The sequence below is a fragment of the Salmo salar genome, chromosome 20 (genome assembly GCF_965601325.2).
Source record: "Salmo salar chromosome 20, fSalSal1, whole genome shotgun sequence".
Classification (NCBI taxonomy): Eukaryota; Metazoa; Chordata; class Actinopteri; order Salmoniformes; family Salmonidae; genus Salmo; species Salmo salar.
The window spans coordinates 48,800,679-48,820,087 of record NC_138310.1 but is presented as its reverse complement, the minus strand read 5'-3'; the positions used below and the strand labels follow the sequence as shown (position 1 = coordinate 48,820,087).

At 43.2% G+C, this 19,409-nt stretch overlaps 1 protein-coding gene across 1 annotated transcript in view; it reads right to left on the bottom strand.

The window, feature by feature from the left end:
• Positions 1-210: 210 nt before the first annotated feature.
• Positions 211-19,409, bottom strand: part of LOC123729260 (serine/threonine-protein kinase D2) — a 54,479-nt gene continuing 35,280 nt past the window's right edge. The window contains exons 2-18 of the mRNA XM_045703554.2: positions 18,968-19,106; positions 17,580-17,711; positions 16,854-17,155; positions 16,544-16,727; positions 16,339-16,410; positions 13,874-14,036; positions 13,678-13,789; positions 11,753-11,830; positions 10,959-11,280; positions 10,548-10,600; positions 10,348-10,420; positions 10,143-10,249; positions 9,338-9,499; positions 4,223-4,321; positions 3,748-4,015; positions 3,531-3,616; positions 211-3,328 (exon numbers count right to left, since the gene is read on the bottom strand). Coding sequence (XP_045559510.1) covers positions 3,107-3,328; positions 3,531-3,616; positions 3,748-4,015; positions 4,223-4,321; positions 9,338-9,499; positions 10,143-10,249; positions 10,348-10,420; positions 10,548-10,600; positions 10,959-11,280; positions 11,753-11,830; positions 13,678-13,789; positions 13,874-14,036; positions 16,339-16,410; positions 16,544-16,727; positions 16,854-17,155; positions 17,580-17,711; positions 18,968-19,106 — 2,574 coding nt within the window. The 3' untranslated portion in view covers positions 211-3,106. The remainder of the gene's footprint in view (positions 3,329-3,530; positions 3,617-3,747; positions 4,016-4,222; positions 4,322-9,337; positions 9,500-10,142; positions 10,250-10,347; positions 10,421-10,547; positions 10,601-10,958; positions 11,281-11,752; positions 11,831-13,677; positions 13,790-13,873; positions 14,037-16,338; positions 16,411-16,543; positions 16,728-16,853; positions 17,156-17,579; positions 17,712-18,967; positions 19,107-19,409) is intronic.

The following is a 19,409-nucleotide window of genomic DNA, read 5'->3' as shown; positions in this document are numbered from 1 at the left end:
ACTCTGAGCAGATAATGTCTGATGAGCGCTGCTGATGCATGTCACGAAAATGTACGCGCTAAGGACACAATTTGATATAGATATGAGTGGTATGCATAACCATCATTATTCACCCCTATAATTCTCCCTAGTCTTCCATATTTCCCCCTAATCTTCCATGTCAATGTTCAAGAGGCAACGCGCTGAATAAATGACACAGAGGAAAAAATGGTATGTCAAGGTTTGTACTGATGTTACATATAAATGCTGGGATCTTCAATAGGTTTACATTCTCCAACAATACATCGATTACACTGCATAAAGATATGGTTATACGTGTACATAATAGTCCTTCATAACTATGCTTTTCTTCTAGACAAATCTACTTCACATGGACATGCAACTTGTTGACATGTTAGGTTCATAGTCAGTAATCAATATCATAGCCCTCCTCCCACACTTTAACATTGACTCCAGAGATAGGCAGTTTGTTGTCTTTCTACTGTATCTAAAAGAGCAATAGCATTTTCCCCACTGTCCATTGGTGTTTAATGGTGTCCATGACAAACTATTCAGAAAACGTCCACATTGCCTTCATTATAACAGTGTATGTCTACAGGTCTAGGACCCCCTCGAACCACCATGGCTTGTGAATTAGCACTTCCGTTGATGAGCAGTCTCTAGTCTTCTCTAATAAGTCATCATCAATAATGGCGTTGCACCAACCAGGACAGTACAGTGCATTTTTCCTATTTTGTTGCATTACAACCTGTAATTGAAATGTATTTTTATTTGAATTTCATGTAATGGACAAACACAAAATAGTCCAAATTGGTGAAGTGAAAAAACAAAAAAACGGAAAAGCTGTGTGTGCATACGTATTCAACCCCTTTACTATGAAGCCCCTAAATAAGATCTGGTGCCACCAATTACCTTCAGAAGTCACATAATTAGATAAATAAAGTCCACCTGTGTGCAATCTAAGTGGCACATGATCTGTCACATGATCTCAGTATATATACGCCTGTTCTGAAAGGCCCCAGAGTCTGCAACACCACTAAGCAAGGGGCACCACCAAGCAAGCGGCACCATGAAGACCAAGGAGCTCTCCAAACAGGTCAGGGACAAAGTTGTGGAGAAGTACAGATCAGGGTTGGGTTATAAAATAATATCAGACATTTTGAACATCCCATAGAGCACCATTAAATCCATTATTAAAAATTGGAAGAATATGGCACCACAACAAACCTGCCAAGAGAGGGCCACCCACAAAAAGTCAGGGACCGGGCAAGAAGGGCATTAATCAGAGGCAACAAAGAAACCAAAGATAACTCTGAAGGAGCTGCAAAGCTGCACAGCGGCGATTGGAGTATCTGTCCATAGAACCACTTTAAGTCATACACTCCACAGAGCTGGGCTTTACGGAAGAGTGGCCAGAAAAAAAAGCCATTGCTTAAAGAAAAAAATAAGCAAACACGTTTGGTGTTTGCCAAAAGGCATATGGGAGAAGGTACTCTGGGCAGATGAGACTAAAATGTAGCTTTTTGACAATCATGGAAAACGCTATGTCTGGCGCAAACCCAACACCTCATCACCCCGAGAACACCATCCCCACAGTGAAGCATGGTGGTGGCAGCATCATGCTGTGGGGATGTTTTTCATCGGCAGGGACTGGGAAACTGGTCAGAATTGAAGGAATGATGGATAGTGCTAAATACAGGGAAATTCTTGAGGGAAACCTGTTTCAGTCTTCCAGAGATTTGAGACTGGGACGGAGGTTCACCTTCCAGCAGGACAATGACCCTAAGCATACTGCTAAAGCAACACTCAAGTGGTTTAAGGGGAAACACTTAAATGTCTTGGAATGGCCTAGTCAAAGCCCAGACCTCAATCCAATTGAGAATCTGTGGTATAACTTAAAGATTGCTGTACACCAGCGGAACCCATCCAACTTGAAGGAGCTGGAGCAGTTTTGCCTTGAAGAATGGGCAAAAATCCCAGCGGCTAGATATGCCAAGCTTATAGAGACATACTCCAAGAGACTTGCAGCTGTAATTGCTGCAAAAGGTCGCTCTACAAAGTATTGACTTTGGGTGGGGTGAATAGTTATCCATGCTCAAGTTCAGTTTCTTTGTCTTATTTCTTGTTTCACAATAAAAAAAATATTTTGCATCTTCAAAGTGGTAGGCATGTTGTGTAAATCAAATGATACAACCCCCCCCCCCCAAAAAAAAAAAATGTTTTAATTCCAGGTTGTAAGGCAACAAAATAGGAAAAATGCCAAGGGGTGTGAATACTTTCGCAAGCCATTGTATCAGATGACAGTTTTAAAGGGGCAATCTTCGATTGCTACATCCATTTCTGGCTTTGTTTACTTTGCTGTCATTTGAACTGCAGATTTCCTCTGAGACCATGACAACCCACAAGCACTGGTCTGCTGCCTACAGTTATAAGCCCTTAATCTACCACTCACAGGCACTAAATGACTGGTCTGCAGCAAACAGATCTGACAGCACATGCAGGGCGATTCCACTCATCACATTCAATGAAAATAAAAAGGAACGGTTCATAAGGATTTGTTTATGGGTGGGTGTAAGTTATGCATAAGTGGATCGATCGAGTCTTTAATGTTTTTTGTCTGTCTCTCTCCCTCTCCATCCCCATCTCTCTCTCTCGCTCGCACCCAAACTGACCTTTGCCATACTGCAGCTTAGACTGAATGAGCACACTGCAGCAATGATATTCTACACATCCCCTGACCATTGGATACAGTATGTCGTTGTGGGATACAGAAGAGCAGTCTGTTAAACTCAAAGATTTCTAGGGTTGAAGAGCTGAGCTTGACTGATGAGAGAGTGGTCAAGGATGGGGTCTGGAGATTGGACAGGCTAGGGCCGGAGTGGGACACCATTAGTAGACGGACAGGGGCGGGATCATGTCTATAGAAGGCGCCGTTCTACAGCTAAACCTCCCAGCCTCACCCTCCCCACTCTCCAGACCTCCATCCATCCATCCAGCCAGCCCCTCTGTCTCTCCACTCGCTCCCCACACTCCCCTCCTCTTCCCTGGGTCAGTCTTGAGTCCCTTGGGCCCTCGTGGGTCCTGGTTCTGCTGGTTCTCCAGGTTCTCAGAGTATGCTGACCCTCTCGGTGAGCCCCTGCATGTCTGCATCCTCCCCGGCCTCATCGTCGGAGCCGGGCGCAGGCAGAGGGGGCACCAGGTGGGCCGGGTAGGGGAGCGTGTGTTCGCGGGCAAACATCTGCCAGCGGCAGTCGTCGCTCTCATGGGTGATGTAGCGCTCACCCAGCTTGGTCTCCAGCTCCCTCAGATCCAACCACGTCTGGTAGTCCTGGAGAGGAGGAAGGGAGGGAGGGAGGGAGGATAGAGATGAGGGGGAAGAAGATAAAAGCATAGAAGGAGGGAAGTGGAAGAGACAAGAGGTTTGAGGACGGAGAGAAACATGAGAAATAAGTAAGTTAGGGGGTCTCTTGTGTCTCCACTGTAGGTAATGGACTTCTGTATAGCCGCCATGCTTCTGTTGACTAGCGTACCTGTAGATAGGAGTGACTGAGGCTCTTGTCCACGCTGTAGCGTTTCCTCATCTTCACCTGGAGCAGGTTGTTGATCAGGTCAGTGGCTGAAGAGAAACACAGGCACACCGGTGAGAACAGTACGTGTATGCCATAATAATCTGTATATTTGGATATACTTACCCATGCACAAGACACTTGCATTTGCCATGCATGAGTGCAAGTGTGTGTGTCTTACCATCAGGTGAGATCTGTTTCCAGGGGTTGGGTGGGTACATGAAGGCAGCGTTGTGGATCTGGTCGTTGATGTCCTCGTCCTCGTTGAAGGGGAACGTTCCACTGAGGCTGACGTACATGATGACTCCTACAGACCACATGTCCAGGGAGCGGTTATAGCCCTGGTTGAGGAGCACCTCTGGGGCCAGGTAGGCTGGGGTGCCCACCACCGAACGCCTGAACGACTTCTCACCAATGATACGGGCAAAGCCAAAGTCACACAGCTTCACCTGGAGAGAGAGAGAGAGACGAGTGAGAGAGAGTAAATAAGAAGAAGAAGAAATACTGCGTGAATCGCTACTTTGGAGTAGAATAAAGTCAGGGTGAATTTGTATAATATGCATTAAGGTGCATTACATGGAGTAAAGGGCTGCCTACATTTTATTGGATGTGTAGAGTCATGGTGTGTGTGATAGTGTGATTACAGGTGTGTGTACCTGGGGGAAGGGCTCGGCAGAGGCCAGCAGGACATTCTCAGGCTTCAGATCACAATGGACAATGTTCTTAAAGTGCAGGTTCCTCAGAGCCGCCAGAATCTACACACACAAACAAAACCGGATTTGGCTTTGACTTTTTGGGTTGTAAGAAGAAACTAAAACACACAGAGAGTGAGAATACATCTAGAGAATACACCTAGAACGTATGTGTTATATAGTGAGTGATCTGTGGAGTAAGCAACACGAAACGGTAACCAGCAAAACCTCAAGCGAATATGAACATTGCGGCTTAAATGCATGTAAAGCCTGACAATATTCCAGAAATGCATGGCTGTGATATCTAGTCTACAGGGTGGCTAAACTGGTTACAAATTTGGCTTCTTAAATGACTCTTTACGTATTGATCGGTAGTTAGGTTTCCATCCAATTGGCACAGATTTGAATGCGAATATTCTAAAATCGGCATTTTCCCTACCAGAGACGTGTTTCCATCAAATTGACTTGTTGCAGATAAAAGGGTGTCTGTGATGACGCAGTACACATACAAATACATTTTGTGGTTAAATTCCCATGTACTGAATAAAAAATACAAGGTAGAAAATACAAGTTAAATGTGTTTCCATCCCATTTTCAACTCTACTGAAGGTTTTCTCAGTAAAATGTTGCCTTATATAGCGAGTGTGTCCTCTCTGGTATTGGCACATGCACTCTAGCCAACAGCGCTATCTGCTGTTGGCTAGAGAACACGTACACTGAGTATCTCAAACATTAGGAACACCTTCCTAATATTGAGTTGCCAAAGTGGCCAAACTAATTTGATCTTATTCGGGCAATGGGCACAGCCATCTTTGACTTTGACTATTTGTGTTTTATAGTGAATGCATTCTGGGATTAGGGAGTTTTCACTTGTCAAACATAAACAAACATGGCTGTCATCATAAAGAATTTATCTGCTGTTAGATGACACGTATCGCTTTTCTAACCAATATCACATTTCTCCCTTGTGCTCACCAGAGATGTGGTACATTGTAAACAAGTCTAGCTATTAGGTCGCTAACTTGTGTTTAGTTTTTTTGTCAGCGCAACCTGTTATTTAGACTGGTTTATGGATTGAGTTTGGCTGCGGATGTGTTCTGTGTGATGCTTGGATGATGAAGTTCACATTTATCTTTTACAATGAAATATGAAATTGAGGAATAGAGTTGTGAAGACCTTAATTTTCCATCAGTACAAAACATTGTTTAGAAATGTTTGTTGCATCATACATTCTGTTGCTACTGTTCCAATCACATATTTGTGATCGTACGCTGCAGGGACCACTCAACAATGATCACAAATATGAACGTGAAAAACCCAGCAGCATTGCATTTCTCCACACAAACCGGGTGCGCCTGGCACCTACTACCATACCCCGTTCAAAGGCACTTAAATATTTTGTCTTTCCCATTCACCCTCTGAATGGCACACATACACAATCCATGTCTCAGTTGTCTCAAGGCTCAAAAATCCTTCTTTAACCTGTCTCCTCCCCTTCATCTACACTGATTGAAGTGGATTTAACAAGTGACATCAATTGACTTGATCATAGCTTTCACCTGGATTCACCTGGTCAGTCTATCTCATGGAAAGAGCAGGTGTTCTTAATGTTTTGTATACTCAGTGTATTGCCTACATAATGAGATTATTATGGACAAAAGAGCAAGATTTTTAGATTTTTTTCAAACGGCAGCAAAGCATCGATTATCTTGTGACCAGAATAAGAAAAATTCACATAGAAATGTGAGATCTGTCATTCTCATTGCAAGCAAGTCGATCTGTTCTATGTGTGATATTTCTATGCTTCCCGTTCTTAAGTTTCGTTTTTTTTGCATCTTTTACTTTCAGTTTTGTACACGAGCTTCAAACAGCTGAAAATACTATATTTTTGGTTATGGAAAATATATTTCACAGCGGTTTAGATGGAACAATGATTCTCCTTCACGTTTTGTCACATAAACTGAATTTAGGCAAACTATTAGAATTTTTGCAACCAGGAAATGGATTTCTGAATAGGGCATCTTTAACATTCGGTCATAAAGAACACATGTTCAACTTCATAAAAAAAATGTTTTCCCATCTCAAGAGGTAAAAGAAATAACTACAATAAGTCATTTTTGTATTTTATTAATTAAATAATAGATCTCGGACACTTTATTTTCTTATAGTTTAGCAGTTTTTGTTCTGTTTTGTTTTTATCGATTCAAACTAAATCTATACATCGTACAACTCCACAATATGTCAAAGTGTAGGTCTAGGGTTTGTGCTTCCAAGGAGTGGTATTATACGGCTCTACAGCGGATGGTTAACGGTGTTGCGGTGCGTTTGTAGCCAAGGGGGAAGTGGGGATTTACCACATCTGGGGAAAATCACTTGAACGCACTCCAACAGGTAATTACGAGTTTCATGCGTGAGTTCCAAATATTTCTAACGGTCGCCCCAGCGTGAGTTTTTTTATGCACGTGATGTTAGGACGTTCTCTCCATTCCAGAATGTGACACTGCCTGCACGCGCCATTTGTATCAATAAATCACTATCAGAAAATGTTTTGTGTGGCATTATTGATATATTTACTATTTTATTCACGTTTTTCAATTACCGGTGATAAATCATGCATTCCGATTTTTGCATAAATTGTAATGGGCACATAGTATGTGTGTAAAATAATGTTTTGGAAGGTTGTACTGATTATGATAAGCTAAGCTAATTCCAGCTATGTGTATGGAGCCATGTTTGTTGACATACAATGCATTCTGGGTTTCACTTGATCGTCTGTCGGACCAAAGATGCTATAACAAAATGAGGTGAGTAAGGGTTCACTCATTTTCTGAGAACTTCAGGAAGTGAATGTGGGATGGGAACGATGGTAGACGACACACCCCTTCAACATGCATACTATAAACAGACCAAACTATACTTGTCTTCTCTTATTATCTTTGGTTTCTGTGAGGTAAAAAAGCATGGCTGCACGCTGAAACTAATTGTCGGATTACTTTCGATTTCTAGAAAGTGTTTTACTCAATTATTTTGATCAACAGTGAGCTCACCCGTGATGTGATTAATTATACATAGTAATTGCTATTAGCTAATTCATAGTGTAATTTATGTCAGCCGAGAGTTAGAAAATATGACCGCTTGTGTTGCGTCAATCTTTCCTCAGCGCTAGGACAAATGTAGCCTACATTTTCCCGGTTAGGATGTTTGTGTTATGCTATAGATACTTAAGTGAATATCTGAACATTGCATCCAAAAATAAACTGCTCACATTCTGGACATAACTTTGTAAGGACTGTATTTGTGTAAATAGTTTCTGAAAAAAAGTGTGGCCAGCTCTCGTTCTAAATGAGTGTTCAAATCACACGGGGTGTGATCATACGCTCCAGGGATGTGTGATGGTACGTGTGAAAGGGTTCAATCAGCTATGAATCCCATTGTGACAAGGGGAATGGAAGCGTGTTATGTGCAACAGGGAGGGGCAATTACTGTAAATGCAAGAGTAAAAAAAAATGTAATTGTTCAAACATTTCTAGCCCGTCTATGAATGGGTAACAAGGTTTACGTTTTATGCTCGACCCGCTCAGTTTTTCACCACAAAACAGCAGAAAATGGACCGAGTAGAACCAGATCAGCTGCTATCATTTACATTTTACATTTTAGTCATTTAGCAGATGCTCTTATCCAGAGCGACTTACAGTAGTGAATGCATACATTTCATGCATTTCTTTGTACTGGCCCCCTGTGGGAATCGAACCCACAACCCTGGCATTGCACACACCATGCTCTACCAACTGAGCCACATTTGAAGCTATCATACTATGACTTTAACTATTAGATGTTCAATGTTTCTTTTGAAATAAATATTTAAAAAAGGAATAGTTTCATCATATTAAAACCAGAGTATGGTTCCCGTAACAGGGTAAACCTTAAAAGGAGGGACATATGTAAACAAATCATTAATCACATTAAATAAAGAATAATATTCAGAAATAACTTAACACAATAACTAAGGCTTTACAAAAAACAAGTTTCCATCCACAGTTGTTATGCGAGTAAAGTCATACCGTATTAAAAAAAACATCACGACAGCTGCAATGGAAACAGGAAGTTTTGGTACAATTTTATAAATGGCGACAGATCATTTGTTTGTTCAACATGGTGGGAACTTTTTGTGTCTGTAAAATGAATTATGCGAGAAATGGCGGTGGAAACCCCTTTATGCTTAAATACTGACATAATAACCATCATATCGAAGTCACACCATGATATGGTGTGTGATCCTCCCACTACGACTGGGGTAACCATGCAGTTTACAGATGAAATAAGTTACGATGAACTTCACAGGGAGGTGAAAGTGCTCGGTGATGAGTTTAACGCTCCTTTCCAATAAATATCGAGGGTCTTATTCTGGTGACATGATGATCGATGCTTGACTACTGTTTGACAAATAAAAATGGCCTCGCTCTTACCCATAACAATCTCATCATGTAGACTAGCCTACCTGCACAGGCTCCCCGCAATGTATCTGGGAGCTGTTGGCTATTGAACGCATGTACCAAGACCAGAGTAGGCACATTTGTTTTGTCACAACAGTTTTTTGTGACAAAACTTTCCGTAGAGTTAAAAATGCAATGGAAACACATTGAACTTTAGATAAAAAAATATATAAAAATAAACATTTTGTTTGCACTACGTCATCACACACTGATTTTTATCCGCAACAAGTCAGTTTGGTGGAACCACCGGTGGGAAAATGTTTTCTTTATGCAGATTTTTTAAATATTCGCATGAAAATCTGTCGCCAATTGGATGGAAACCTAGCTAATGACGGTGAAAACCTGGAGTCTTTCGGGGGGTTAAAATCTTCAATCTTCAGGGGACTTCATTTCATATAACAGGCATTTACAAATTCAATATTAGTGCATAATTGTTACTTAACTTATCAAAAGGCACTCATTTCGTGGAACATTACAATTGGACAACTGTAAATATTTCACATGTATCCTAAAAAGATTATTAAAAATGCATTTTAATTAAATGTATTTTTTTCCCATATGGGAGCACACACACACACACACTGACCTGTGTGATGAGGAACTTGGTGAGCCTCTCTGGGAGCCTGCCTTTCTCACTGGACAGGATCATCTCCAACATGTCTCCATGGAGCTTCTCCATCACCACAAACACCTTCTCTGGAGTATCAAACATACACTCCAGGTTCACTATGCCCAGGTGACGTAGACTCTGGGAGATGGCGAGGGGGAGAAGGAAGAGGGAGAGAGGGGTGGGGTGAGCGAGAGAGAGGGGAAAGCGTGGGGAAAATGAGAAAAAGAGCGAGAGACAGTGAGAGAGACAGATAAGAAGAAAGAGAACGGGCAGAAGAAGAGGGGGAAGTGACACACAGGGAGGGAGAGAAAGAAACAGAGAGGTAGAGCGGAGGGGATGGAAGAGTGAGAGAGATTTAGAATGAGTATCAGTTAGTTAGAGTATAGTGTGAAGGCAGTGTTTACTTGTCACTTGACCTTTATCTAACTACACCCCATAGAGATGATAACCATCCTGCAAAACCTGCCAATGTAATTGAATGCAGTTGGCATGACAACCCCATGATGTAAAAATGGACCCTCCTGGCCGGTACAGACGTTGGATCTTAATTTGATCACTCTTTCGTTGCTGATAACGTGTAGTGTATTCGAGGTTTGAATGCCAAATGGCACCCCATTCCCTACATATTGCACTACTTTTTACCAGGGTAAGAATACGGTGCCATTTGGGATGCAACCCTTGGGTGGCAGCAGTAAGTCACCAGCCACAATTAGCTGATGAACTAGACTTGTAGTGGGAGACCTGTTGAAAATGTGTATCTGCATCTCCCCCTGGTGGTCACCTGCAGTATGGCCACCTCGTTCCTCAACTGGCTCTCCTGCTTGGTGGGGAAGCGCAGCTTGTCAATCACCTTCACCGCCACGTCGCGCCCCGTCTTCCTGTGCTTCCCTGGTGGCGGGGGGGGGGAAGAGAGGAAATTACAGGAGTCTGATTAACTGAGACTCAACGACTCAAAACAGAGAGTGTAGACGATTAGGGATACTCACCCCCATACACCACTCCAAACTGGCCAGAACCGAGGATTTCATCTGCAAATATCTGGTACACCATACCAATGTCCTGGAGGAGAAATTGATAAAAAAAAATCATCATCATCATCATCATCAGTACAAAGTCCTGGGTAATGATTGTGAATGGGTATAATGTACGATCGTGTATTACGACCGTGTGTCAAGAGACGACTCACCACATTCTCCTGGATCACACTGTTGGACACTGAGATGCTGACTGAAGCCTGTCCTGCGGATCAAAGTAAAAAATGCTAACCATCCAGACTAACATATACAGGACTTCCACCTGAGCTTATGTGGGGTCACTACAGAGAGAGCGCGGGTGTGTGTGTGCACAAAGAGCTCTGGAAACAAGCTTCTGAGTTCCTCGAGCTATGGACTGCATACCACTCAGAAGCCTTTCACTGTAAATCTCCCACAACCCCCCCCCCCCCCCCCCCCCCCAGCCTAAATCCAGACTAAGAGCAGGACGGAGATCAGATCCAGACCCCATGATTCTGTTCTTCAGATGGCTAACGTTAGAACTAAGACACTTGGGAAGTTTCGCTAAATGAACATTATTATTGTAAGGTTATATTATATCTTACTGTGAGGAGTGTGTCCCTCTACCGGCGGTGCATCCTGGAAGATGACTGGCATGAGGGCCTGGCGAATGGCGCCCTCCCACGCCTTGGCAACCTCCCGCCCCACGCCGCTATTGGGCACCACGTTGCTGGGGGAGGGGGGTGTGGGGGGGGAGGCCTGGAGGGTGGTGGGGGGCAGGGTGGGGACATGGATGTTGGGGTCCTCTCCTACAAAGTAGCGCATGGTGCTCATGACAAGCTCGAAGCAGTGGGGGCTGGTGCCCGGAGGAACCAGGGTGTAGTCACCTGCGGGGCGCACCTCCAGAATCTCAGACAGAGGGATCTCCTACAGGACAGGGGGAAGGACGTGAGGCCAGGGGATGTACGCAATCAATCATGTGAAGACAATCGCAATCAAGATTTTTTTTTAAATGTTATGTTGTTGTTTTTTTACTTTGAAAATGTGGAATAGGTTGTGTAGATCAATAGGATTTTTTTTCCAATCCCTTTTTAGATTACATTTTAAGGCAGAAAAATGTGAATACTCCGCAAGGGGTTTGTAGACTTTCACTAGGCACTGTATATAAGGTGATTGAAATACCCAGGTCAATGTATGTGAGACCGTCTACATCTGTATCGCTTTCTCCTCTGGGTTTTAGGCTGGGTATCCATATAAGCACTTTGTGACCACTACCGATGTAAAAAAGGGCTCTATAAAATAAAGTTGACTGATTGATTGACTGAGACCCGACTCATATAGTACCTGTGAACTTTATTGGTTTGCTAATCTAGTTGAGTGGAACTGGAGAATACAGTACCTTATAGTACTTGTTGGTGGTGTTGTTCTGGAACAAGATGATGCACTTGCAGTCCAGACGCCAGTAGTGCCGCTTTCTCTGTGGGGGTGCCGGAGGAGTAGGAGGGTCAGGGGGGTAAAGGGTTCAGGGGTCAACCAAGGTTCACTGAGGGGGTCAAAGGTTAAGCTGTGGTCCAGGAAGAGTGGACAAGGAAAAGGATGAGGAGGGCCAGCTGAGGGGTGGAGGTGAGGGAGAAACGAAAGGGAACGGTAGGAAGAGAGAAGGGGAAAAGAGACAGTAACAGTGTTAGAAAAGCAGGACAGGTTAGCTTTGAGAAGGCAGAAAGTGTCTCAGGTCGGAGTTCAGGTAAACAGCAACACTTTCTAAGAGGAAGGAGAGAGAGAAGAAGAAAAAAAAAGAGACTGCAGATGGGAATTCAACACACGTCTTTCGAGTGCTTTAGTGCGGCAGAGAGCAGGTATACACTATATATCACACTGAGCCGGAGATACACAAACACACTTTCACACAGATGAAAAAGGGAGAGTATTAACGGCGAGGGGAGGTCAAAGTTATAGAGGTAAGAGAAACTCCGACAGAAAACATTGTGAAGGAGAGACGGAGGATTGGAGAGGTAGAGGAGAATGATAAACAGTGTGTCAATGTCATGGAGAACAAAGGTGGAGGAGAAAGCTTCTCTGAAAGTTTTAGAAAGTAATTCATAAAGAAAGAGTGGAAACACTATTGTAAGGGTACCTAATAAACCCTTTATAAGGCCTTTATATGTGTTCACCATGTATTAATCATTACTACAACATGTATTATTACATGAATAAACCATTTACTAATCATTGGTTAAGTCTTTTTGCAGTCCCCAATCTAAAGTGAGCACTATTTGTGCTTTTAAGTCTTTTTTTGAGTGACCAGCGTAATTTGTCACAACAAGATGGGCATGCGATTGGCTAGCTGACTAAACTCAACTCAACGATTGGAATTATGTGGCGACTAGTGTGGGCGGACTGGAGCTCTGACGTCACATAAAATGTTGTTGTTTTAAAAAAAAAATGTAAATGACTGATTTTAGCACCCTTGGAATAGCCCCCAATTACACAGAATTATGTTGTGTGTAATTGTGGGCTATTCCTTGGGAGCTGAAATCAGTCATTTTTGGATAAAAACGTCATTTTATGTGAAGTCGGAGCTCCAGTCCACCCACACTAGTCGCCGCACAATTCCAGCGTAAATCGTTGAGTTTAAATCGGCTATCCATTGGTAGACATTCCAGCAGTACCTGGTAAAAGAAGAAGCACACAAAACAGGATGTGTAAGGAAATATATATAAATGTTAATTAGGTACCCTTAAAATAGAGTAGAATAAAACATTTAAAAATAAAGTTTTAGAAAAGGAATAGAAAAAAAGTAGCATTTGGTGTGGTAGAGAAAATGTATCTGAAAGTTTTAAAAAAGAGAGAGAGAGAGAGAGAGAGAGAGAGAGAGAGAGAGATAATATAATTTGGTGTGGTAGAGAAAATGTATCTGAAAGTTTAAAAAAAAAGAGAGAGAGAGAGAGAGAGAGAGAGAGAGAGGAGAGAGAGAGAGAGAGAGAGAGAATATAATCTGGTGTGGTAGAGAAAATGTATCTGAAGGTTTAAAAAAAAGAGAGAGAGAGAGAGAGAGAGAGAGAGAGAGAGAATATAATCTGGTGTGGTAGAGAAAATGTATCTGAAGGTTTAGAGAGAGAGAGAGAGAGAGAGAGAGAGAGAGAGAGAGAGAGAGAGAGAGAGAATATAATCTGGTGTGGTAGAGAAAATGTATCTGAAAGTTTAAAAAAAAGAGAGAGAGAGAGAGAGAGAGAGAGAGAGAGAGAGAGAGAGAGAGAGAATAGTGTGTGGTAGAGAAAATGTCTCACATTGTCAGTCAGTAAGTCAGTCAGTCAGTAGTATTACCAGTGTGTCCTTGTTGCTGTAGTGCACCACCCAGCCCTCTTTGATGGACGTGCTGGAGCGACGGGTGGTCTGCCTCATAGACTGAACCACCCTCATCAACGGGATGTTAGCGCTGAGGAACAGAGGGACAGTGTTAGGTGGTAGGTAGGTGGGTGTGTGCGTGTGTGTGTTATTGTGCGTGTGCGTACGTGTTTACCTCTGGTCCCCGCTGACCCCATCCTGGCTGCTCTCAGGGGAGAAAGAACCAGGGATGCTGCAGGCCTCGTCTGAATCGTCCATCAGAGAAGACTTGTCTGAGTCGGCATACTCACTACTGTAGTCCATAGGCACCTCGTGGTCCACACTGGGACTCAACATGTCTGGAGGATAGAGAAGGACAGAGCTAGCCACACATGACTACAAATAGATCTAGAGAATAGACAGAAAAAACAGGGTAACACCACCTTCCATTACAAAGCCCCACTATACCAGTATGTAAGTAGGCAGTACTCACCACTTTGTTGACTGATAAAATAAATAAAATGCGCCAAGTAAGTACTATATAATATTAGTGCTCCATATAAGTGCTAATATTGTATATAATATTGGGGGGCTATGGATGTGGGAACGCAGACCCACAAGCCACTGCCGCCCCTCATGATGAGTTTAATTTTTTTGTGGCCCCCACCCCTCATCAAAGATGCCCATCCCTGCTGTAGACAACGTCCTCTCAAGTGCGACTGGACAAATCATGACACAACATGACACAACATGACACAACATGACACAACCTGATAAAACATGACACAACCCGATAAAACATGACACAACATGACACAACCCGATAAAACATGACACAACATCACACAACCTGATAAAACATGACACAACATGACACAACATGACACAACCTGAAAAAACATGACACAACATGACACAACCTGATAAAACATGACACAACCCGATAAAACATGACACAACATGACACAACCCGATAAAACATGACACAACATGATACAGCCTGATAAAACATGACACAACATGACACAACCTGATAAAACATGACACAACATGATACAGCCTGATAAAACATGACACAACATGACACAACCCGATAAAACCTGACACAACATGACACAACTCAATAAAACATGACACAACATGACACAACTCAATAAAACATGACACAACATGACACAACATGACACAACCCGATAAAACATGACACAACATGACACAACATGATACAACCCGATAAAACATGACACAACATGACACAACATGATACAACCCGATAAAACATGACACAACATGATACAACTCGATAAAACATGACACAACCCAATAAAACATGACACAACATGATACAACCCGATAAAACATGACACAACATGACACAAACTGATAAAACATGACACAACATGACACAACACGATAAAACATGACACAACCCGATAAAACCTGACACAACATGATACAACCCGATAAAACCTGACACAACATGATATACCCTGATAAAACATGACACAAACCAATAAAACATGACACAACATGATACAACCCGATAAAACATGACACAACATGATACAACCTGATAAAACAGGACACAACATGATACACCCTGATAAAACATGACACAACATGATACAACTCGATAAAACATGACACAAACCAATAAAACATGACACAACATGATACAACCCGATAAAACATGACACAACATGATACACCCTGATAAAACAGGACACATGATACAACCTGATAAAACATGACACAACCCGATAAAACATGACACAACCCGATAAAACATGACACAACCCGATAAAACATGACACAACATGATACAACCCAATAAAACATGACACAACATGACACAACCTGATAAAACATGACACAACCCGATAAAACATGACACAACATGATACAACCCAATAAAACATGACACAACATGACACAACCTGATAAAACATGACACAACCCGATAAAACATGACACAACATGATACAACCCAATAAAACATGACACAACATGACACAACCCGATAAAACATGATACAACCCGATAAAACATGACACAACATGATACAACCCGATAAAACATGACACAACATGATACAACCCGATAAAACATGACACAACATGATACAACCTGATAAAACATGACACAACCCGATAAAACATGACACAACATGACACAACACGATAAAACATGACACAACATGATACAGCCTGATAAAACATGATACAACTCGATAAAACATGACACAACATGACACAACATGATACAACCCGATAAAACATGACACAACATGACACAACATGATACAACATGACACAGCCTGATAAAACATGACACAACATGACACAACACGATAAAACATGACACAACATGATACAGCCTGATAAAACATGATACAACTCGATAAAACATGACACAACATGACACAACATGATACAACCCGATAAAACATGACACAACATGACACAACATGATACAACATGACACAGCCTGATAAAACATGACACAACATGACACAACATGATACAACATGACACAACATGACACAACATGATACAACATGACACAGCCTGATAAAACATGACACAACATGACACAACATGATACAACATGATACAACATGACACAACATGACACAACAAAGACGTGTTTTGTCAGCTTTACCTCCTATGGTCTCCCCCAGGCAGTCATTGGGAACCTTGTACGCACAGCGCTTGTGGCAGTTGAACTTGCAGTCTAAGACACAACGCGAACAATCAACGGCATTGTTAGACAGTTTATCTTCTTCCAATATGCACTCCAAATACATTATTCCCCTCTTGATAAACCCCTGGGGGTTCCCCAGGTTGAACTTTCACCCCATACTAACCTTTGCATTGCAGCCCTTGTCTGAAGAGGCCCCGGAGCAGTCTCTTGCAGTACTGGCACACGGTGGGGCGCGTGTAGGAGTGCACGGCAAACGTGTGTGGCACCTTCACTTTGCTCATCAGGATCTTGTCCAGGTGCACCGGCCGGCCCGTGTAGAACCGCCGCGCCTCGCTGGGGGTCCGCGGCTGGAAGGGGACGTGAGGAGACCAAGAAACTAGAATTATACGGATCTATCGATGGTATTTCTACCTATGTAAATCAGAGCGTTGGCTTTCCATAAATATATTCCTGAATATATTGAATTGGCTCACCATGTAAGTGTTAGCGCGGACCATGGGTCTAGTGATGGAGGTGCTGGTGGACAGGCCCAGGGATGCTGACGCGGTACAGGTAGAGTTCGGGAGCGTCTGGGTGGTGTGAGAGCGGATCAGGCTGGCATCTTCCATGCAGGTGCTGACTGAGCTGGTCCCCACGCTGCTCAGGGACTCGCTGGTGGACAGACGCAGCGACTGGCTACTGGTCAGAGACGTGGTGGACAGGCGCCGCTTGCGAGCGCCGCTGCAGTTGTTGGGGATGCTGAAGGCACATCGCTTGTGGTAGTTCAGTCCACAGCCTGCAGGGGGGGAGGGGGCAGAGAGAGAGAAGGAGAGAGAGGCAGAGAGAGAGAGAGAGAGAGAGAGAGAGAAAGAAAAGAGACAGATATATATATATATATATATATATATATATCGAGAGAGAGAGAGAGAGAGAGAGAGGGGTGAGACGGATATATATATATAGAGAGAGGCAGTGTGATAGAGAGAAAGGATGGGGGAGGAGGTGGGGAGATGAGCTCACACACAAAGGGGAAATGACTTTGCTGATAGATACTACATTGAGAACAAAATACTGAGATGTGGTTTTCCCACCTAGCTATCTTGAGATGAATGCCCTAACTGTAAGTCGCGTAATGTAAATATAAACCCATGTCCTTCTTCAGACAAAGTTCTTATCAGGCAGGCAGAACAGCCCCCCCCTCCCGCTCCTCTCTCTCATACCATCACATTTGAGGCCCTGTCTGACCAATCCAAACAGCATCTCTCCGCAGTGGTCACAGAAGGCCGGGGATCGGTACGAGTGGACGTTCAGGGCATGAGGCCGGATCTGGAAATCCTCAAAGGTGGCTGCAGCTGCAGACAGACAACACCCAGAGAAACACAACATTCAGTCTGGGCATCAACCTGGGTATCAACCTGTCAAACACATTAGGAATGATACACTCTCCGTGAATATGCTTTATACTTCAGCATTTTGGAGTTGAGATCAAATGTTTCATATGAGGCAACATTACAGAATGTCAACTTTTATTTGAGGGTATTTTCATACATATTTTGTATCTAGTCCCCATTTGCAGGAGCCATCAGTATTTGGACAAATGCACTTATAGTGTAGTCAAACACTTCAAAAGTAGTCAAAAGTTTAGTATTTGGTCCTATATTCCCTGCACACAATGATTACATGAAGCGTGTGACTCTGCAAATGGATGCATTTCCAGTTTGTTTTGGTTGTGTTTACGATTATGTTTGGCCCAAATCCAAAATGCTGGAGTATAGAGCCAAATTGTCCAAACACATATGGTGTTGAGTGCATGGTGTTATGCATGTTTCCTGTGGCCCTACTTAGCGTTCCTTAACATAAGGATACAAGGGATAGGAACAGAGATGGTTCAGAGAAATAAGAGGACGAGAGGATCAGAGAAAAAAAAGAGGCGGGGAGCAGGAAGACGAGGATGGGTGGATGAAAGGATGAGTAAGGGAGAAGGGGGATGGGTGGATGAAAGGATGAGTAAGGGAGAAGGGGGATGGGGGGATGAAAGGATGAGTAAGGGAGAAGGGGGATGGGTGGATGAAAGGATGAGTAAGGGAGAAGGGGGATGGGTGGATGAAAGGATGAGTAAGGGAGACGAGGATGGGTGGATGAAAGGATGAGTAAGGGAGAAGGGGGATGGGTGGATAAAAGGATGAGTAAGGGAGAAGGGGGATGGGTGGATAAAAGGATGAGTAAGGGAGAAGGGGGATGGGTGGATGAAAGGATGAGTAAGGGAGAAGGGGGATGGGTGGATAAAAGGATGAGTAAGGGAGAAGGGGGATGGGTGGATGAAAGGATGAGTAAGGGAGAAGGGGGATGGGTGGATGAAAGGATGAGTAAGGGAGACGAGGATGGGTGGATGAAAGGATGAGTAAGGGAGAAGGGGGATGGGCGGATGAAAGGATGAGTAAGGGAGAAGGGGGATGGGCGGATGAAAGGATGAGTAAGGGAGAAGGGGGATGGGCGGATGAAAGGATGAGTAAGGGAGAAGGGGGATGGGTGGATGAAAGGATGAGTAAGGGAGAAGAGGACGGGCAGATGAAAAGAGAGCAGAAATGGATGAGAGACTGCTACCCACCAGAGAGAACCACCTCCACCAGGTCTCCCTCCTGGATGTCCTGGGTAGCCTTGACCAGCTGCAGGATGTTGTTGGTGCCTGTGTCATGTTTAAATAGCAGGATCTTGTCATAGATGCCATAGAAGCCACACTCTGGGAACTACAACAGACAGACAGACAGAATAGATTAATAACTCATTCATATCTTTTTTAAATAATTTCACCATCTCTAAAACCAAGGTAATCTTGGAGACACTGCTGTATCATCCTAACACATATGAGAGTGAGAAGAAACATATCATGTGTAGTCTATGGAATTGCTATATGGTGTCACCCAAGTTGTTAAATAAATGCTGACAAAACAGATTTTTTTTGCATAGTGACAGGCTGCAGGTGTTCCCCCAGTGGAAAACTCTACTCACTTAGTGAAGTGTTAAGGATGGCACAAAGAGAAGGGGGGGCA